This window comes from Pagrus pagrus (genome assembly GCF_965226575.1).
Source record: "Pagrus pagrus genome assembly, chromosome: 23".
Taxonomy (NCBI): Eukaryota; Metazoa; Chordata; class Actinopteri; order Spariformes; family Sparidae; genus Pagrus; species Pagrus pagrus.
Window position 1 is genome coordinate 8,418,790 of NC_140205.1, and position 22,178 is coordinate 8,440,967.

At 44.3% G+C, this 22,178-nt stretch overlaps 2 protein-coding genes across 3 annotated transcripts in view; one reads left to right on the forward strand and one right to left on the reverse strand.

Moving 5' to 3' along the window:
• Positions 1–22,178, reverse strand: part of snd1 (staphylococcal nuclease and tudor domain containing 1) — a 173,082-nt gene that overhangs the window by 89,736 nt on the left and 61,168 nt on the right. The gene's annotated exons all lie outside the window — the stretch shown is intronic.
• On the forward strand, positions 1,185–6,390 carry lrrc4.1 (leucine rich repeat containing 4.1). The gene has a single exon (XM_084346574.1). The coding sequence runs from the start codon at positions 2,959–2,961 to the stop codon at positions 5,821–5,823; it is 2,865 nt and encodes a 954-aa protein (XP_084202700.1). The 5' UTR covers positions 1,185–2,958; the 3' UTR covers positions 5,824–6,390.

Below are 22,178 nucleotides of genomic sequence, written 5' to 3' on the forward strand. Positions count from 1 at the left end.
GTTGTGTGCTTCTTGAAGCGACAGTTTGTGCTCAAATTGAGGGTTAAGGCCTGCCTGTTTAGAGTGCTCTAACTACCTGCAAAGGCATACATGATGGAGGGGGGGACATAGAGTGGGAAAAAAGCCTTAGGTGTAGACACAAAGCACAAAACTTTGCTGTGTCTTTTGATTTTATAAGATGTAAGCCAGAAATCACTTCCTCAAACCTCATAATAGAGGGAATTAAAGCAACCTAATGAAAAACTTACACTCTAAACTTTTATTTCTGTTCCTCTGAGGAGAGATTGAGATGGATATGGCCAAAAGTGCACTTAATGCCCTAGCAACCCCAAAAAACAAAACAGCAGACTGGATTTGGTGAGATACACCAATGACAAAAGTGGTTGCAAAATGCAAGCTTGTAGTCGATAGGATATAAAGACATAGTCAGAAAGAGATGTAGCAGAGTGACACAGTGACGGCCGAAGAGTGAGCAGAGAAAGACAGCGGGGGGTGGGGGGGGGTGGTAATGCACAAAACACACTGCATCAAACCAAAGCACTGCTCGGAGCACGATGCGTCAGCAGTCCATTCATGCTCCTCTATTTTTCACTAAAGGACAAATCGAAAAGAGTGAGAGAGCAAAGGGAGATAAGGTGAAAGAAAATCCAAGATAGAGAGAGAGAGAGAGAGAGAGAGAGAGAGAGAGAGAGAGAGAGAATAGAAGGGGGGGACACAGAGAGAGGGCATCATGAGAGAGAGAGGAAGCAATAGAGTGAGAGAAACAGTGTCCCATCTGCCTGCCTTTGCCACTACAGCAATGCTGGAAAGCTTTGCCAGACACGTTGGAATGGTTAGATTATTGCTGGGGAGGAGGGGGTTAAAATCTGGTTGCTGTGGGGATGCCACTGTCCATCTCTGTCTTTTGCTTGGACTGCCTGTCTATTCCCCTAAGCCACACAAAGCCCCAGAAAGCCACAGAACAAGAGACTGTGAGCATTAAAAAAAGAGAGTAGAGGACAGCAGGAGCAAACTGGTTTTTGAAGAGGTAGATCTCTAAAAAGGTCTGAGTGCTTTGAGCTCACCCAACTACCTTAGGACACTGCAGAGAGAGCAGGAGGGAGGCAGGGAGAGAGAGAGTGTGTGAGAGAGCGAAAGTGAGAGAGAGAAAGTGAGAGAGAGAGAGAGAGAGGGAGAGAGGGATCCAAGCCGGCGCACGCTCTCTCTTTTGCTGCTACAACGGATCCTTTCCACATCGACGCTACTGTTAACGTCACGCCTGTAAGCCGCGCGCTCGGCCAGCGCTTGCCTTCCCTGTCTTGCTCCTCTCCCCAGTCGGACGCTGCATTAGCGAGGGGGTACTGATCACCACGAGGAGAGGAGGAGAAAAAAAAGAACTGGAAAACAAGAAGAAAAGAAGCCGGAGAGAGGAAGGAGAAACTGCGCACCACCCCTCCTCCCTCTAACCCACCTCGATCAACCCAGCTACAACACCCCCACTCCTCCCAGCACCCCCTTCCATCCCCCACCCCACTCCCTCTCTGAAGAAATTGACGGATTATTGGGAAGTGCAAGGGAGGCAGGCTGCAGCTGCTGCTGTGTGTGCTCGCTACTGCTGCTGTGTGCTTCGCAGGGATGGTGTGTGTGCGTTTGCAATTGCTGCCGTCGCCACCGCGGTTGCCGAGGCTGGAGCGTGTGGCTAGTTAAGAGGAGGAAGAAGCTAATGAAGGCAGTGTGTGTCGCCTAGCCTTTTCAACCCCCGCTGAGCATTCCTGGAGGAAAGAACGAAAAAAAAAGAATAAGAACATTCAAGCGGACACGACGCCACATTGAGAGGGGGAGCAAGGGGAAGAGAGTGAGAGAGGGAGAAGGGCTGTCAGACTGACCAACCGACCAACTGATTGACCACTAAAAAGTGAACAGTGGAATACAGAGAGGAGGGGGTCTGTTTTTTATCACCGTTTGTCACTCTCTCCTGCTAACCATCGCAAAGAAAAGGCAAAGAACATTGGAAAGGACTGTGGAATTTTCATTCAATCTTCTCCAATCCTATCTCCACCTACATCCCTCTTTTTGTCCTTTCAGTCTTGGCTTTTGGTGCACAAAAAAATTGTGCATGTGTGTTTTTGTGGTCGCCTGTGCTATGGAGACCTGGGTAAGGTGTCTAGCAGGGGGATCAACTGTCGGATTCCAAGGACAAGCAAGAGAAGAGGAGCCAACAGCAAGAAGCGAGCAAGGGAGCACTGCTGCTTTGGGAGCCTGACTGGATTCCTATCTGCAATCTTTCTTTTTTCTTTCTTCTTTTTTGTAATCAACAAGGAAAGGAAAAAAAAAACACTCACAAAGGGCCTTCGAACCTTTCTCTTTGGATGTGTGGATTTACAAAATAGCTCTGGTTAAGCTCTTTGGCATTGATGCCTGTTCTGACAGAGCAAATATAAAAAGGCTTTCTTTGCTGCTCTTGGGAATACATACATCTGATGTGAATACCACAGCTCTCTCTGGTTGCAAACAGGAGGGAAGCTATATATCTCAGTTCAAGGACCTGTAATAATAACTTGAGGTAGGTGTCTAGTGTTTCAACCCCTCTTTGCATCAATTTGTAACACCCTACCCTCCCTTCTGTCTTGTAATACGGTTTTTGGTTGCTTATTTTACCATCATGTCCTTCTCATACACATGTTTCAGAAAAAGCAGCCCTGTTTACCCTCCCCTCTCTTTCTGCCCCTGAGCACAGTTCATGGAAATAAAGGCATTGCTTAACTGAGGATAGGTGAAGCCCTCTTGCCCCTTAGCAAGCATCCAAAACCCACATACCCTCTTTGACCTCTTCAGTTCCCTTAACCTCTTTACTCTGGTCCCCTTAACACCACTACCAGCAAACCAGCTACCTTTCCTGTCCCCCAAGCCCCCAAGCACCACCCCCAAACACCCCCAACCTCCCCCCCAGATGATGCTGAATTATGAACGTGCCACATCATGAGTCTCCTGGGGCGGGTAGCTGTGCATCGTGCCAGGAAAGCCGCCCTGCTCTGTGTAGTCTTCCTGATGGCGCGAGCGTGGAGCAGCGCCTCCCTGGCCTTGGCGGGGGCGGCGGTGTCTCAGGGACCCCAGGGCTGTCCACCGCAGTGTTCCTGCAGTAATCAGCAAGGGAAGGTGGTGTGCACCCGACGTGGCCTCACCCGTGTGCCCCCTGGCATTCCTGCCAACACGCGACACCTCAATCTAATGGAAAACGCCATCGAGGCGGTGCAGGCTGACTCCTTCCGCCACCTGCACCACCTTGAGGTGCTCCAGCTTGGGCGAAATGCCATACGGCAGATTGAGGTGGGCGCGTTTAATGGACTTACCAGCCTCAACACACTGGAGCTGTTCGACAACCGGTTGACGGTGGTGCCCAGTGGGGCCTTTGAGTATCTGTCTAAACTTAGAGAACTGTGGCTGAGGAATAACCCCATTGAAAGTATCCCCTCCTATGCCTTCAACCGGGTGCCCTCCCTCATGCGACTGGACCTGGGAGAGTTACGAAAACTGGAGTACATCTCAGAAGGAGCATTTGAGGGCCTACAAAACCTCAAGTACCTCAACCTGGGCATGTGCAACATAAAGGGTGATCTGCCAAACCTGAGTCCCCTCAAGGGCCTGGAGGAACTTGAGATATCTGAAAATCAGTTCACAGAGATAAAGCCAGGCTCCTTCAAAGGCCTGCGCTCACTGAAAAAACTATGGGTGATGAACTCACAAATCACAGTGATAGAGCGCAATGCTTTCGACGACCTCTCTTTATTGGTGGAGCTTAATCTCGCCCATAATAATCTGAGCGCTGTGCCACATGATCTGTTCTCCCCGCTCAGGTACCTGGTGGAGCTCCATCTCCACCATAACCCTTGGAACTGTGGCTGTGATGCTGTATGGTTAGCACGCTGGCTAAGGGAGTACATCCCGACTAACTCAACTTGCTGTGGACGCTGTCACTCACCTGCCAGCATGAGAGGTCGACAGCTGGTTGAGGTGGACCGAGGTGAGGGCGCTGCAATCCAGTGTTCTGCGCCATTTATTGCTGATGCGCCAAGGGACTTGAACATCTCAGCAGGGCGAGTAGCTGAGCTTCGTTGCCGCACAGCCCCAATGTCTTCAGTGCGCTGGCTCCTACCCAATGGGACTATCCTGACACATGCCTCTGGTCACCCAAGAATATCAGTGCTCAACGATGGCACCCTTAACTTCTCAAATGTCCTGGCAGCAGACACGGGCACTTACATCTGCATGGTGTCCAATGCAGCTGGGAACTCCAACGCCTCGGCCTACCTCAATGTGAGTGCAGCTGAGCTTAATACATCCAACTTGAGTTACTTCACCACAGTGACTGTGGAGGTCTTGGGGCCAACTACTGAGATGCCCAAACCTAAAACCACCACAACCACAGCTGCTGCTGCAGGGGCTGGGGTAGCTGGAGGAGGAGGGGTAGGCATAGGGACAACAACGACAACAGCCTCTCCTTCCGTCTTTCAGCCAGTCTTCATCTCCACACCAACTGTGCTGCTGCAAAGCACTGATAGCCCACCAGGCGCAGCAAAGCCATCTGTGGCACCAGGACCCCAAGGTGCCACTGGCAAGCCAGCTAAGTCTGGTCCGAGCCTAGATGAAGTGATGAAGACCACTAAGATCATAATTGGTTGCTTTGTGGCGGTGACTCTGCTGGCTGCTGTCATGCTCATCGCCTTCTACAAATTGAGAAAGCGCCACCAGCAGAGGAGCACAGTGGCAGCTGCTCGCACTGTGGAGATTATTCAGGTGGATGAGGAGGACCTTCCACCACCAGCGTCTGCAGCTCAAGAGACAGCTCTCACATTGCCTGAAATACGGGACCATAACAGCATACACAAACTGGACTTTATCAGCCACAAGACTGACTACAGCTTTCACAAACCCAAGGCCGAATACAAATCCCAGCCTGATTTCACCCTTCACAAGCCGAAGGCTGAGTATACCACATATAAGCCAAATATGGACTTCAGTAGCCACAAATTCATCCCAGATTACAGCACTCACAAATCTACGCCAGATTTTAGCCTTCATAGACCAAAGCCTGACTACAGCCCATTTAGACAGGACTACAGTACTCACAAACCTAAAGCAGAATACAGCCCATTCAAACCAGACTTTGGCACTCACCCAAAAACTAGAACAGACTACAGCCCCTTCAAACCCGATTACAGCACTCATCCCAGGCAGAAATCTGAATTCAGCCCATTCAAACGAGATTACAGCACCCAACCAAAACCGAAACACGACTACAGCCCATTAAAATCGGACTACAACACGCAGCATAAACCCAAGGCTGAATATAGTCCATTCAAGCCCGACTTTGGCACTCATCCAAGACCTAAACCTGATTACAGCCCATACAAGCCTGACTACAGCACTCAGCCTAAATCCAAAACAGACTACAGTGCCCAGAGATCTAAAACTGACATTACCTACAAACCCAAGGACCCTTACGCCCCCCATAAGACTGCAGCCGATTACAGCGCCTTCAAGACCGACTTCAGCCCTCACAAAGCGGATTACAGCGCCTTCAAGTCTGACTTTAGTCCACACACTCAGAGACCTAAACTTGATTACAGTCCACACAAAATGGACTACAGCCCGCATAAGGTGGACTACAGCACTCTAAAGCCCAAATACAACACCTACAAGCCAACTGGCCATGGGGCTAAATGGACAGAAAACAATGTTGGGAACTCTTTGCCTCGAACCTTGCCCAGCACCATCACGGCAATGGCTGAGCCCTATGTCATAAAAACTCACACCAAGGAAAAGGTACAGGAGACTCAGATTTAAGAAGGCCCCCCCCAAAAGGCTCCCACTCCTTTCCCTAGGCCCCTAGCTCCCACCCACCCCTGTCCCACGCTGCCCTTCGTCATTTCCTCATAAAATCATGCAATAGAATGCACAACGAAAAAAGGACAGGAACTACTTTTTTGTACAGAGTGCAAACTTAAAAAGACTGATGATTTCTTGTTGTACATGCTTATAAATAAATATATATATATGGACAAATTGAAACTACCATGGGCTGGTGATAGAGAAACATATATTAAAAAGAAATTGAAACTATTTTCTAACTTGTAACTTCTATTTAAAACAATGAGTTGTTTAAGATGCTGTCTTGACTTTGACAAATGAGGGTAGTCTTGTTTTAAAAAGGGGCATTCTGTGTGATTTTTACACCATGCTACAGAGAATGCAGTGATAAGAAAATATTTATACTGAAAAGACTTTCTTTAACAAAAACCGAAAAAGGTCAGTGTCGATCTTTACAGGTTTATCTTGTAAAAGCACCAAGAATTTGTACTGTGCCAAATGTTATAAAATGCAATAAAAAGGATTTTTGGAAGAAAAAAGGAAGTATTAGAGAGAGATGTTTTTTTCCCCTTTGCTTCTTCTCCTAGCGTATACTGTAACGATCAGCCAAATGCTTTAGACACTGCAGTAAGACGCTGCAGCTATACTTTAACCCTGCGTGTGCTGAATGACTCAGGCAGAATGAATCACAGTGCAGAAGTGGATGGTGCTTTTTAAAAAATTTCTTAACACTTTCATTTACTATATTCTTTATCAGTAATACAAGAGTTTGTTCAGTTTTTATTTTATACCACCAGTGAGTGTCATGGTGCTTCATCAAGGTGTGGCTGATCAAAAGCATGTATTTAATCGAAGTTCTTGAGTTCTACAAATGCGTTAAGATGTTAAATGCTGAAGCAATGTTATGCCCACGGACAAGTATAGCAGTGCTATCATAACATCTAATGTTAAGTGAAATGCTCATTACATAATGCTTTATAATGATGCAAGCTGATTGTGTTACCTAGCTCATTTTCCACATTATGAAATGGTATTATTAATCATGTATCTAATGAGTGAAAAAGGTGATAAATTAAGGTGAAATACTGTTTGGGTGTTAACACTGTCTTGCACTTTGCCAAAAAATATAGATCCTCATTTCACTTTTCATTGCATTGCCAGCTGTTGTGCCTTCATCAATCAGTATGGGGGCTTTTTATGGTGACAAATGCATTTGGGTCTCGCTGTTAACTGTGCATTTTTCATCTTTGACAATATCACCCCTCTCGATCATAATATAGCTTCACAGTTCTCTGCCTAACAAAGAAAGATAACATACAACATACACAGTGGTTATTAGACATGTATTAGACAGGTGAGATTTTTTTTTTTTTGGAAACCATAGTGTATGGGATTGACCAAGCAATGCTGTGCTGTCTACTATAAGTCTCTCCTCTCACTTAATAGGGGGCAGTTTTCTTTAAAATGATAAATGAGACAGAAAGGTGATGCAAATTACCCTGGGTACACATATCAAAACAACAGAATAAAATGTTTGGAGTGGGCAACATATAGATGAGATGAAAGAGAGAACGCTACAAAAGAACTCCAGGGAGTGATTGGAAGCTGTGTGGGCCATAATCACCACAGCCAACGTGGACACTCCCTTCTCATTAACCTCAGTAAATCTGTACAATAAACTAACAATCAAAAAACTCCAGTAACTAGCCTCTGGTCATCTATTACATTATCAGATCCACAGTCACAGGCCTGTGCAGGCAGGCAAAGCTCTGGCATAGAAGTGTAGTTGACGACATCAGTTTACACAGCGAGTATTAAGTGTGGCAAATGGAGACCTGTGAGGGCCACAAGAACAATATCAAGGTTTGCTTTTCCAATGCTGCAAAGTTTGGACATTTGAGACAGCCGGGGAGGAAGAAAAACAGGAGAATGCAAGGTTGACAGAGCACACCACAAAAACAGTGTAGTAGTTAGCTGAGAGCTTGTGATATGTGTGCTTGTGAGGGTGACAGTCCAGCTGAGAAATTAGGGGTTGACAAAAAAAGGGAGGGAGTTAGAAAAATAGAGTAAGAGATAGAGGTTAAAGAGGACAGCTGAAGAGGGAGCTTTTGTGTTTTTCCACATTTAGCTGATTTAGATAATATCTTGTGCTTGGAAACACATCTTATGCCATCTAATTTAAATGTCTTCTACTATTGTGCTACGTTATGAGACTGGGGTGGATATGATGATACCAATGAGGGGAGACAACTTCTCGACTAAAAACATTAATGACAAAATTATGCAGTGCAGCAGAAACAATATATCTCAGAGAATAATCATTTATTCAAATAAAAAGGAAAGCATAAAATGTTCTTTCTGGAAACATTTAAAAGGCAGCACACTGGACTCTGTGTGTGATCTTAGGGACCAAGTACATCTGGCATGTAAAGACAGTGAGGGCAAGAGAGACATTTTAAGAGAAAGTTAACTTTTACATCTATGCCTAAACTGCAATACAATAAACAGTATTTTTAGACACAGATGTAGCCTAGGTGTAGTTACATACTAAGTGGCCATGACTGCATCATATCTCAGAAAGAAAATTTCACCATCCTTCACCAACGGCCATCGAATTAGGATAAAAATAACTTGCAGTGTGCCAGGGCTGTCACAATCGGTCACTTTGGCAAAGAAATCAGACAAAATCAAATCAACTACAGCTCTCGCCATCCTCCCCTTTATGCCATGTCTGTTGATGACTCTGCCCTCATTTTATATACTGAGCATTTTCTGCAGGTGCAAGAATGAGCTAGATAGATCACAAATGCAAGTCTGTCTGTCTGTATGTGTCCATGTACTGTATGTCATTGACTCTTGTGCCAGCTATGTTTTCTGTTGTGCGTTGGGAAACATCGAGGATAGACACCAATGAGAGCTGCACAGAGCAGGAGAGGTAACGTGAAAAGTGGAATAGACAGAGCAGAATTCACATTCAACGTGCCCCCCAAAATGGTTGAGGCGTGTACCACAAAACAGCAACATTCATGGTTTGGTTCCAGCCTGCTTGCCTTTCTACAAGCAGCTTTCCAATAAAGACAATCTTTTAAAAAAAAAAAATAGGGGAAAAAAAGAAAAGAAAACATACCCATTTCATACTGTACTGACCATTTGTCACTACGCTGACTCATACCTCAGGCAGCATGCCTTTGTCTCCCACTCCTGTTTACTTGTAATTGTTTTAATAACATAGATAAGCCAGGCGGTGGTTTTCCAATCGTCTCTAATGTGATGCAGGTGAGAGGAATGTTCAAACAAGTGAAATTGAGTAGATATCAGTATGTTTTATCTAGATGGATAGTGTAAATGGGTTAGATGGAGTGGAGCAGTTGTATGAACAGATGTACGCACTGTATGGAGCGTTACATGGTGTTATGGCATTCTAGCGTAAGCTTCCCCATACTTCCTTTGCCACAGTATGGTGTGTCTTATGCTACATGTATGTTGTGCTATGTGGGAACTTATTAAGCTGCACTCTGGTATAAAAGTCTCCTTCATACTAACCAGTCAACATTGCTACAGGGTCATCAGTCAGTCAATCAGCTAGCCAGCCACTGAGGGGCCCGTCTCCATGGGAAACATTCCCTCCATCCCTTCCTCCTCCGCTTCATGGGGTTGTTTTTTTGTCTGTCTGTGTGCTTCATTAGCAATCATGAAGCCATTTGAAAGAGGAAGCAAGGCAAGATGGACCTACTCACTGACAGCTCATAGAGCCTGGGGAGGAAGGGAAAGGAAAGGGCAGAAGAAATATAGTTATATAGAAATGAAGATGTAGAAAAGAAACTTGGGAAGGAAAGGACAATAGTTTGATAGAAAGAAATTATTAGGGAGCAAGGAAAAGTGAAACATTTAGCCAAAACAGAAAACAGTAGCAGACAGAGCAGATCTACGAAGCAGAGAGTAGTCAGCAATGGGAAAAAAAACAAGACATACACAGAAATGTGGCAGGCCTGGATAAGGTAGCTGATGGCACAGAAGTGTTTCTGGGAGACTAAAAGAAAAAAATATGAGAAATGAGAGGTGAGGGAGAAGGGAAAGGGAATTAAGGTAAGATCAGGCTCACAATCAAAAGATAAGTATGAAGGGAGACGCAGAAAGAAAAAGGCAAAAAAATAAGTACAAGAAAGACAGAGGAAGTGAAAATTGGTTCAAATAAAACAGAAATAGGAGAAAAAAAATAAGAAAGAAGTAGAGTTGGAGCTACCAAAAGAGGGGAAAGCAACCTAGTGAGAGCGAGAGGAAGAGAGAGCAAAGGCGCTTAGGAGTGGAGTAAGCAGAGCAAATGTGATGCAAGAGTGCCAGCTACAGATGGAATGGGGGATATATAGCCTGGCCATCATGGCTCCCGCATGATTGGTGAATGGCCTAGACTGCACCACAAGGGGTGTGGTGGTAGTGGGGGGAGATAGAGTGTGATGTTGCCATAGCACAGTGCCGCAGATAAGAAGCGCTGATACCAGTAATGGACTGGACTACTGGGGGTACTTCAGGAAGGGAGACCGGTGAATATGAAGGCAGAGAGGATGGGAGGATCAAGAGGTCAGCACAAATGGAACTGCAGGGACGATAACTGCCACAGTGCAAGCGTGTGCCTGCGTATGTGTTTCCAACGTGAGCAGGATGACACTGAATTTAACAGGCCAAAGCCTTTAAACCAGCAGCGAAAAACAAACAATATTCTTTCCCTCCCATTCAAAAGGAGCTCATTCTCGACTTAAAAGGGTTCGGAGGACATTTTGAAACCCAATTATTTTGATGCAATCTCTTAATTAGATTTTTTTTTTTTCCCTCATTGTAAATTACTATGCAGGCACAGAAGAAGGCTGTAATAAAATGTTATTACATTAAAATGACCTAGACCAATAGGCACTGTAATCTCAATTGCATCAGCCATTTATCAACTGTTTTACATTGTGCTAATCAGTGTCTCCTAAAATGTATATTAAAGTGTTAATGTTGGAATTTAAAAATCGTGATTAAATAAAAAAAAAAAAAAAAACACATTATAAAAAGGTGCTTCTTAGCCCATTATACATGCAGTTTTTTCAGGATGCTCATTCCATTGATTGGAAGAAGTGCCTTCCATGTTGAATTTCATGTTATTTATGTTTAAAGGAAAAGCTTGCAAGTTGCGTATAATCACGTTTAATGTTGGAACTTTTCAGGATTTGCTGAATATCAATGCAGATTTTCGAGTGGCAACATTATTTGGTTAAAACGCCTCTAATTTATCTGGGATTTTGCTGCAAAATTATTGCCTCAATTGTGTTTTCATTCATTCGTATTGTCTAAGCTTATATTGATTTATTGATGATCAATAATTAACCCATTGTAGCCAGCAATTGATTACAGAAACCGCCTACATCCGCATCCCTAGTTCAAATGAGGGATGTGTGTGTTACACAGTGCATGCGGTAGCATTTTTGTGTGAGCACTAGCCAGTGTGCTAGTGGAGCAGACAGGAGGCTATTCTAAGCAGGCCTGGGAGCGTGCTGCCTTGTGAGTCAACATGAGTCAGGGCCAGAGAGTTGTTTGGTCCTAATGTCAAATAGAAGTACTGGACAAGATGCAGAGTCAAAGGTGGACACAGCGCATCATCTGTGCAGGGGAGTGATGCCGTGCTCATTATGACAAAGCTGAATTAGGGGCCAGGGCTGCTAACTCACCCCACCTTTAATATTTGGCATATTATCTTTCCTAATTAAGTGATTAAATAGACCATCTTTTCTTACCGAGAAAACATTTTATATACAGTGCATTATACATGTGAATTTCCTTTGGAATAGCAAGAAACATAAATCAAGAAGATAAGGTGCCAGAGGTGTCGGTGGACTGGAGGAAGAGGTGAAGGCGAGTCTATGTTTGCTGGTGCGTCTGACTTCGACTGTGTGAAAACCGATGCAAATAGCCATATTCAATGACCAGCTGGTGGTTTGATTTGTTGTTACTGGAGGTCAAGAGAGGCAGAAGAAAAATTTTCATCACAGTATACTGTTGGCAATGAGCCCAGTGCCGTCAAGGCTGTAGTGTTGAATAGGTGCATGCCAACAGATTTTATCGGATATATACCGTGGTCAACTATAAACACAGATTTTTTTTCTAAAACGGAGACTGAATGGCAGGTGGGCTGTGTGAGCTATTTCTGCCGTGCAGAGGCGACCACTTGAGTGTGTTACTCCCTGTGAGACAGAGTTTATTGCCCTTTTGGTGGGTAAAAAACATCCATGTGTTTTTTTTAGCGGCCAGAGACGATGAAGCCTTACTTTTATGATCCTGTCCAGTAGTTGAGGGTGAGGTGTGTGTGTAGTAAATCACGTCCACTGAGAGCAGCAAACGGAGGGGGTGAGCCAAACGTGTGGAGAGACAGTGTGTGTTGTGGGTTTTGTGAGCACACAAACATATAAAAATATGACACGTGCATGAGCGCGCACACACAGAGCGAAAAATGAAGCCATTGACCATTAATTTCACTGCTTTTGTCGAGATTTACAGCCTGCGGAGAAATCATGATCACAGGCGCAGCATCACCTAGGATACTGTGCTCAGGATGTGCACTTATTCACTCACAAACAAACTAATGTAACAAAATAAATATCCAAAGCCACGCAGTTAAAATACCCTGAATGTTGCCTTTGCCAGTCAGAATGCATTAATATGTTTCTTTATAACTGAAAAAGCACAAGCTGCCAGATTCTGCTTGTTTAATGAGGTAGCTTATTAAGCCTTAAACAGAGTGCAATAAAGGTAACTGTGCTGACTATAAAAAAACATAACATCAGAGATGTCTTTGTATGTTCTTCTGAAAATATCAATTTACGTTGCCTTCATTGAGTGCGTCTTCTTGCCTCAGGTTTGAACCGTGTTTAAGCTGTCGCAGCTGAAGCCAGGCTTTGTTACGCACAATTATAAATATTAAAAAATAATACCTTAATAGGGTCGGGGAAGGAAAAAACAGTGAACTAATCCTTTGACAATGTTACTGCTTCAAAAGTCTTATCACCTAGCCACAGAAACAGCGGTACGTGTGTGAAGTCAAGTGTGAACCCTCACTACCATTTCTATATTTCCCTCATCGTTCAAACATTTGCATCCATGTTCTCATGCACAAACTCCAGCCTGAAAAGAAGGTGCACAGATGTGATTTTTCAAACTACTCCTGCAGTTTCCATGGCACTCCTGCAGGTTCCCATGCAAACGCAGGGTCCAAAAAAGACATGAAAAGACAAATAGAGTGCGTGCTGATAAGAAAATCTTTGCTCCTATGCTGCATGAACAGTCTAAGGGAAGAAGGGAGGAAAGGGAAGCTTTTCTTACAAACACAGACTGATATTGCATGAAAAATGTAGGGGTGGGTGGACACAGGGAGAGATCTGGGATTTCATCTTTGCCAGGATGAGAATAAGTGTATCTGGGTGTAGACATTTTGGTGATAGTGGAGGGGTGGAATTGGGGTGACAAAATGGCCTCCTGCATTGCTCAAGACATTACACAAAGGAGGCAGTGAGACACACAGACAAGGGTAAGAGAGTTAACTGAGGTGGATAGCGAGGTCGACGCATTATCTATGACACCCTGATTTAGAGTGTCAGAGGATAGTAGTGCTAGATGGAAAAAGGGACACGTAGAGAGAGAAGTGGGCAAGAAAAGGAGAGTGAAGAAAGGGAGACGAGGGGCAAGGATGAGGGACAAAGAGCAATACAGACCAGAGAGAAAGAGGAGAACTGAAAAGGTGATGGCCATAGATAAGAAGCCCCTATCTGGCACATTAAGAGGAGCTCGGTATTCGTTCTGTAGTAAGTGTAGGATCATGAATTTACACTGATGTGGACTTCCAGATGACAAGCAGTGCGCTAATGTCAAAGACTTGCTGAGAGAATGTGCACCGCTGAGCACAGAATGGCACATGAAAGCAACGTCGAGATGAAAGCCCTGACGAGCTACGTAGAGCATCGACGGGTTGAAACACAGTTTTCATGCGGTGGCAGAATTATTCAGCCGCTGCAGCAAACTGCTGCGTGTGTGTGCAGTTGGGTCAGCAGTGATCTTTAAAGATCAAACAAATCAATAGCCAACTTCTGTTTGCGGTGGACAAACAAAGCCTCACTGCACTGTAGGTAGTCGAGTCGTTTTGCCCCCACTAGAGGTTTTATTATTTAGGAGGCGTTTGGAAATCTGCTATTTAATCTAAGCGGAATCAAATGCAGATGAAACTCTAGTATACTCCAAACAGAAAGGGAGGGGAAATAAGCTCAAGAGCTGTTTTTACGAGGCGGCAGGGTCCAGGCGCTGATCCCTGCCACAAGTTTTAATGGATCCCAAATAAACGGCATCCTCAGAAGTGCCTGCTTAAAATACAGTCCTTATTTAATAGGAAAGGATGCGGGTTTGTTGGCAGATCTAAGGCAGCAGTGAAACAACAAGACTGTTGGTAAACATTTAGCTCGTTCCTTTTTAATTCTGACTTCAAATAAATCCGGTCGGACTTCATCATGAAGAGGAAAAGACGAGAGCAAGTACTGTGAAGTGCTCCGCTTGTGGATTTGTGCTTGGTGTAGGGCGCATAATTGTTTGAATTTGTATTGCACGAGTAGAAAAAAAACATGTTTCTTTGCAGACATATAGCAGTTACTGTTGTCGAGTTATTTTCCAGGGTCCAGTGGTTTTGGGCCGTGTCTTTAGTTGGGATTGAAAACACTGGGAAGACAGATGTGCGACTGCATGCCGTCTGCGTGAAAGAGCTTATGTAGGAGTCACTGCAGGTGAAGCTGTGCCAGTCTATGCCACCTCCGCAGAAGAAGTGATCAAAGCCACCCCAGAAAACAGACAGCAAAGAGCATTTAAATCCAGCAGCTGCTTATTTATGTCAGACAACTTTAACTTTGCGAGATCCTCTAGAGCTGCACTGGGACAGCCTAAAAAGTAAGTCACTGGGAGCAGAGGAAGAAATTATAAATATGAAGATGTAGTTAATTAAATGGAAGTTGGAACTTTTAAAGTAAACAACGCCTGAAGGCCCCGCTGCAAGAAATTAAACTAGGTCGATTGAATTTTCTGAAAAAACAATTATAATCTACCAATCATTCAAGGTCAGGGCAAGATCCTTCATCGAATCATGTTAATGTAGTGATGTGGGCATCAGGAGGGACTTATTCTAAATACTTATTTTAATCAGAAGCGTTCTTTGAACAATAACTCTTTTCATGGCCGTGCCTTTCAGAACCTAGAATTTTCCGACAAGAGGTGAATCAGAGGCGCTGTGTGGCCCCAAGCTGAGCGCGACCTCGTCGGCCCGGCTGATATAAGAGTACCTGCCCAACGGGGGAGCCGATAATTAGACAGCCAGTTATACTGCTTCTCTCCCCTCACCGCTCTCTTGTCCCTCACTGCAGCTAATTAAACACGACCAGACACATCAAAGACGTATATGTGCGAGCAGGCTTGTGTTTGTCCATCAATTACAGTTTTGTTGTTGCCGCTGCGGTGAAACTACTTCAAACCAAGTTGCGGGCCACAGTTGGGGATGTGCTAGAAGAGTAAACATGAGGGACCGGTGGCACAAGATACAAGTAGGTGGTATCATGCAACAGGGATGGGAGAAGCAGAATGGGAGTATTGGGACGGAATAGATGGATCAAAGGTAGAGAAAGGTAAGATGAGGAGAGGAGAGGAGAGGAGAGGAGAGGAGGCTCATGGTAGAGGAGACTTGGCAAGCAGTCACCCTCCCACTCTGTTGGCAGCAGAGGCACAAACTGTTTGCTCACAGCAGTACATGCATCTATTAGTATTGTTCCAGGAGATAATAACTCTGTATGTGTGATTGTGCGAGTGTGCGTTTGTGTGGACGTACATGTGTGTTTGAGTAGCCGTTCTCAGCCAAAAGTGGCAAACAAGTTGCGATGAGGTGGTAGACGAACAATATGGAGCAGCAATATAAAATGTATGAGGAAGCGAGCGTTTAGTCTGTCTGTGGGTGTGTCAGACTTCAGTGCTAAATGTCAGCACTATAGAAACACCAGGGCCCATGGTGCCAACAACAACACAGCTTCTGACAACTACAGCTTCCATGAGTCTTAGCAGCAGAGGGCAAAGCTATCAAAACCTTACTTGTAGTTGTAGTAAAAAAGAAAGGTTAGAAATGGTGATATTTGTTAAAATCTTGCACTCCGTGGCACTTCAAAGATAATTAAATTTACTGAGGGCCTCGGATGTATTGATCACTAAACTGAGCACACTTATACAGCAGCAAACACTCTCGCTTTAAGAGAGATTCAGCTGGCAACGAAAGCATTTTTGAGAAACTGCAGTGCCCCGGCCAGCCTTTCTTGGAACTTCCCCTGCATACACCCCTGCACATTCAGAGAGAGACTCAGCCAGCAAAGGGGTTTAAAGAAACTACATTTCTATAGCTGGCCTCAATTGAAGCTATGCTCGCGCACATATACACACACACACACACACACACACACACACACATCTCCCTGCCTGTCGCCCACTTCTGCCATTAGCTTTATCTGTCTGAATTCAAAGCTGAGAGCCCAATCCCCGTTGGTTTTCTGAAAAGATTTTGCCAGGCTTGTTCTTCCCTTTATGCCCCCGACTCTCCTCTGGGAAAACATAGAAAGAAGGAGAGGGGAGCGGTGGGGGGGTGGCGGTGAGACGAGATGCCGATCGCTGACACAGCCGCTGAGATAGCCTCTCTCTTGTTGGTGAGGGATATAAAGAAATGGAATGAGAGGAGAGGTGGATGGAAGCAGATGCTGAGATGGGGATAAGGGTGCGGGCGTGAGGACGTTGTGCTGGGGTAAGCTGGCGACGGATTACCGCTTCAAATCTCTCCTCGCTTTGGCCTTTACTCGGCTCTTATTTATTCAAATCTCTAAGGCTATATTCCCCTGCTCACACCAGGTACACTCTCTCACACACACACACACACACACACACACAGACACACATCTTGTGAAAGCAGAGGTAAAAAGGTGAGAGGAAAAAAGAAAAGGACAAGACAAGAGGAGATGGGAGGTCTAGGTAAGGCGTGCCCTCTACGAAGCAGAGGCCACACGTTGACAACTCAATGGGCGAGCGAGTGACGGAGGACTGACATGACACGCGGAGATGCGCACATAGACGACGCCAGGAAGGGGACAGGTGAAGACGTAGGGTGTATGTGCACGAATTGTATTTAAATTCTTCCATCATAGAAACAGAGAAGAGACAGGGAGTGGGGGGGGGGGGGGGGTGAGAAGGCACAGACAACAACCGACTCTTCTTACCATGACTGATTTCAGTGTGTTCATGTGCCAGCTCAAATGTGTGTGTCTGTGGTGCGTTTTAACCCTACAGCCAAGACAACACTGATGTGTGTAGCAACTGCTGTGTTGTCAAGGGAACCATTAGCACGACTGAAAGGCTGGTATCTGCTCTGTAACTGCCTGCACACACACATGTTGACCCTCTTGCATGTATGTTTGCAGTGATGACAGAAATTCAGGATCCGAGGCTGTGAGAAGCTACAAGTGGAGCTACAATTGAGGCTGATGTAAACGGCATCACTATACTGCTTAATCACATCTGGTATATCTATGTATTTGATGTACGCAGGGCGGAGACACAAAGAGAGATGAATGTGTATTTGTCCGTCAAAACGGTTAATATGTTGCGTCCCAATCAACAGAATTGGATCAATCTAAGCATCAATAAAGCATAGAGGCGTTGAGCTACATTTCAAGCGGGCTCATCAGAGATTCAACTATTCTACAAAGAAGATCTACAGGGGATCTTTTGTTCGTAGTGTAATAAGAAAACAGCACTAATCTGCTCTCCTGTGCGTCAAATGTATGCTCTGCATTGTGTGTATGTTGTACAGAAGTTGTGATACAATGTTTTTGAACTGTATCTGGGGAAAGCAAAGGTGATTTTTCCAGCATGGAAAGTTGCAAAATTGAACATATGGTGAAGGACAAACTATACACTGCTTCTAGCACTGAGCATTATCTAGGTCAAGATTTGATTCAGTGAGGAGGCATTCAAATCCAAGTGGCATTCTTGCCTTATATGTCAATAAATGTTCGTTTTAAAATGTCATCAATTAACAACCTATTTAAACGGCTTCTTAATTGTACCTCTGCTGCCAGCAGTTCAGAAGGTAATGTAGCAGGGAGATTTATTCGGGTGCTGTGTTTGTGCATGCAGCTTTGTGTAAGAGTATTTTCCTGGAGTGTGAAAGGAGGTCACTGAAAGTACACAAAATGTACACAAACTCACACAGGGGGTTCACGTAGGGGTAACGAAAGCATGAAGAGGAGGACAGAAGTGTGCAAATACTCACATTGATTTAGCGAGGAACATAAAATGGCATTCGAGTGAGAGGAATGGTGAGGCACGACAACAATAATAGCAAAATTAGAAATAAGCAATAAAAAGGAAGCCGCCTCATGTGGCAGAACAAGACATGGAGGACCAGCTGACTGGATTAACAAGATGACATTTGAAGAGTCAAAAAGGCAGTCACAAAATTTTTTCAGCCGATATTTAATTACCAAACAGAAATTAATTAGCATGATTTTAAGCAGCCCTTTTAAGTAAGTAACTAACTAACAGGGGCATTTAGTTTAGTGACAAAAAAGCCAGCGCGAGACTAAAATTGGTCGGACTGTCAGGCGAAAATTGAGCTATTGAACGTGCCCTACTAGACTGGCTTCGTTCAATAGCGCAGTCGATATTTAACTCCCACCTCTCAATTTAACATTAATTATTTGTCCCAACGTTCTCCTTCGTAATCCTCTTGCTCCATTTGTCAGCTCTAGTCAATCGCAAGCCGAGACTGTGCTGACTGATGGCATGAAGTAAACAAAACTGTTCTTTATTAGAACAACAGACTGGTAAGAAGAGGAGAGCCAAAGGAAGAAAGAAGCGCAGCGGCCAAATAATAAGATAGGTAATGACGTGTCTATTGACACAGCCACTGGCTATCTGGCTGGCTGCCTCCAGTATTCTCACACGGACCAGAATTCAATACGTAGTTTGGCTATTTTCTTTTTAAGCGAGAGGGACCAGAGGATAAGGGGAGGAAAAGGCAAACAAAAGACACAGCAGAGACGAAGCCTTTACTCCTTCTGCTGCTCCTTCAATCATTTATCAAACATGTTCAGTCTTCTGGCCTCGGGTTCAACAACAATTTAAGAAATGTGTTTGTTAAGAGTGTGAGCACACATACTGATTCTAACTGCAAGTTTTCCTCATAAAATCTAGAGGAGAAGCAGCTAAAATGTGGACCACTGGAAAAAAAAAAAAAAGAGAAAAAGAGTGGACTGCAAAAGAAAGAGAAAGACGGCGAAAGAAAGAGAATTAAAAATGAGATGAATCCAGTGAGTGATATACTGTGAGACAGTACAGTGCGAGTGCGTGAGAGCATTATACTATTGCCCTCATTGATGTGGAAGAGTACTGCAGTGCCCTTCATGTAGAGGAAAAGGCTAAGAGGATTCAGCTGGTCCCCAAGCACAGTGTGTGCCTGTGTCTGCACAGTTTCCAGGGTATGCTTATCAGTGTGGACGGTGAAGTTGCAATTCCATAACACACACACCGACACACACACACACACACACGTTAAGCACAAGGTCGCCCTCGTAAACGAGTTGGGGCGATAAAGCAGTGAGCAGGTTTCTCCCTTCCTCTCATCGCTCCATCTCTATTCAGGCCCATCTATCTCTCCGTCACTGCAATGGGGTGAATGCGTTTATGTGGGTCGCTCTGTTCACCTTCGGGCTATAATTCACGATTTTCAAGGAACAGAGCTGCCCGACTGTGACACTGATACACACAAACAGGACTGAGCAGCCCTTTATTTGCAAACTGCCGCAAAACCAAACGCTGAACTCCACTTACGACACCAATTAGTCGAAAGTAACGTAGGCAGGCTTACCGTGAGCATCGCAATTTATGGTGAGTACTCGACTGAAACTATTAACGGCACCGTGCTAACAAGGTGGGTTTCAAGGTCAAACTTTGAATAACAAATTGAATCTATTTAAATTGCAAACTAGCATGCTATCCCCGTTACACTGCCGCCACTGCTCTAGTTTAGCAAGCAAGACACAACTATTAAGATTATGTTTATTTTTCCACTCATGTGGTATGGAGGACAAACAATCTTAAAGAAATGAATAAATAAAAATAAAGGGGTAAACAAATAAATCAGGTAATTAAAATGAAGGTAAATAAAGACAGAAGGAAATTTAAACAAATATGAATTTATGTCACATATTCTGAATAAATGAATGCCTTCATTTATTTTCATATTATGTTTGGTGCATTTAATTGCAAACTGATGTTTTTATTGACTCATTAAAGCTGCTGTAAGGCTTACTTTTAACTTTTTAATGCTCACCCTTACTTTTAACGTAAACACACAGCGGTTATCGCCACGCATAGCAGCCAGGACCACCTCTTTAAGGAGCTCTCTGTCCTGATTGGGTAAAGTGGGCAGGGATACTGGAAAATGTCTATTCTATTTAACTGCATGAGCAGCTGGAGGACCAAAAGACCAAAACACTATAATAGTCAGTCATGTTGGAATATAAAACCATTTACTTATTTATTTATTAAATCACCTACAGCAGCATTAATTCTTCAATTAATTCTTCTTTATTTATATTTGTTTTGGTAGTTTCAATCCTCTATAAACTGGGGTTTGGATGAACATCAGAATAAATGCACAGATTAAGGCACATCTGTGACTGTAAGCAGTCGGGTGGGAGTCAACAGAGAACCGGGCAACAAGAGTTACAATTTCAAAACATCTTTATTTGCCAGTGAGGATTTATTTTAGTGTTGTAGCTCAATTGAAAATCAGTTAAAGTCCCATCTGGGCCATATTGCTCAAACACGATAAACACACGTGTAACTGTTGGTAATACCATCAGAAGAATTAGTAACCATATGATGGTAAAAACTATTAAATATTTCTGTTATGGGTGTAATCCAAAGTGGTCATGCTGTTCAGCTGGTGCCGCAGTTATGAATGGATGGGGACTGATCCTGTCTGTGGCTATAAAGCAGCAGTAATGTGGATATGGGGCTGACTCCTGCACTTGTGGTTTGTTTAACTACAGTGTGGCGGGGGGAAAAAAAAAAAGGACCCGAGGGGCAGTTAGCCGTCCCCACCGTCTGTCTGTCTCGCTGACCAGGAAACCACACCATGCATTATTCATTATGTGTACCCATTCTCTCTCTCTCTCTCCCCCTCTCTCTCATACGTTCACACACATTCTGCATGCTGAAGTATGAGAGAGAAAACTGAGTCAAAAATAGACGCAAAAAGCAAAGACACCCAAATGCATGTCGACGCAACAGAGCAACATGAGCAACAGAATGTGAGGCGAGTGTGTGAGGGTGGGGGGCAGAGAGGAAGAGACGTGGTCAAAGACTGCGAGATGCGGTACTTGTGTAATCGGCCTCACGCCAAAATAATTCAAGCGTGATCGGAAATCAATGTGAGAGCATGGAAGCTGTGGAGAAATCCGATGCCGTCCTGCGGCCCTGAAAGGCAAAATAAGACGTATAAAAGAGTCTCAAATGCATGAGGGATGCATTCTGCGTGCCTCTATGTGTGTGTGAAGAATGCTAAATGAATTGATCCGAGTCGCGCTGACCACAGATGTGCACAGAAACAGATTGAGGCAAAGACGGACAACTAGATAACATTAGATTATCCAATTGTCACAGTGTGCCTATTTATACTTGTGGTAGTGGTACAATAAGAATTACCACGTACAGAACGGCGAGCCAAATCCGCTTGATATTTCAAAGGTGTTGAACGTATTAGCATTTAATTAAAATGCTCACCAAGAACAGTTATTAAAGAAGAGAGCGGGGCATCTGTGATGCCACGCCGGCACACTGACTCATCAACGCTCCACAACACAACCTCCTGCAGGTCTGAAGACGGTCTGTGCCAACCTCCCCACCTATGGCAGTCTGGTGCACATAGTGTTCACGTCACAAGGTGGACTACGTGGGTGCAAGGTCCCATTTTAAGCAGGTCTTGGCAGGGGAGCAACATGCAGGACACCTGACACTGAAAACTGACACTCAGAGACAGAGGTAAGTGCTTGGGTGTGCACGTTTCTGTATTAAGAACATGGCAATTATGATCAAATGCTTATCATATTTCGTTTAGTTTGTTCCTGATTGCTGCAATTATCATTTTTCATCTCTTTTTAACTACAGCTGGAATTAAAAAGCGAAATGAAGTGTTACTAAATTGTTTCAAAGGAAGGCATGCCCTACAACCC

Coding starts and splice junctions, on each gene's coding strand:
- lrrc4.1 (XM_084346574.1), top strand. CDS start 2,959: ATGAGTCTCCTGGGGCGGGTAGCTGTGCATCGTGCCAGGAAAGCCGCC.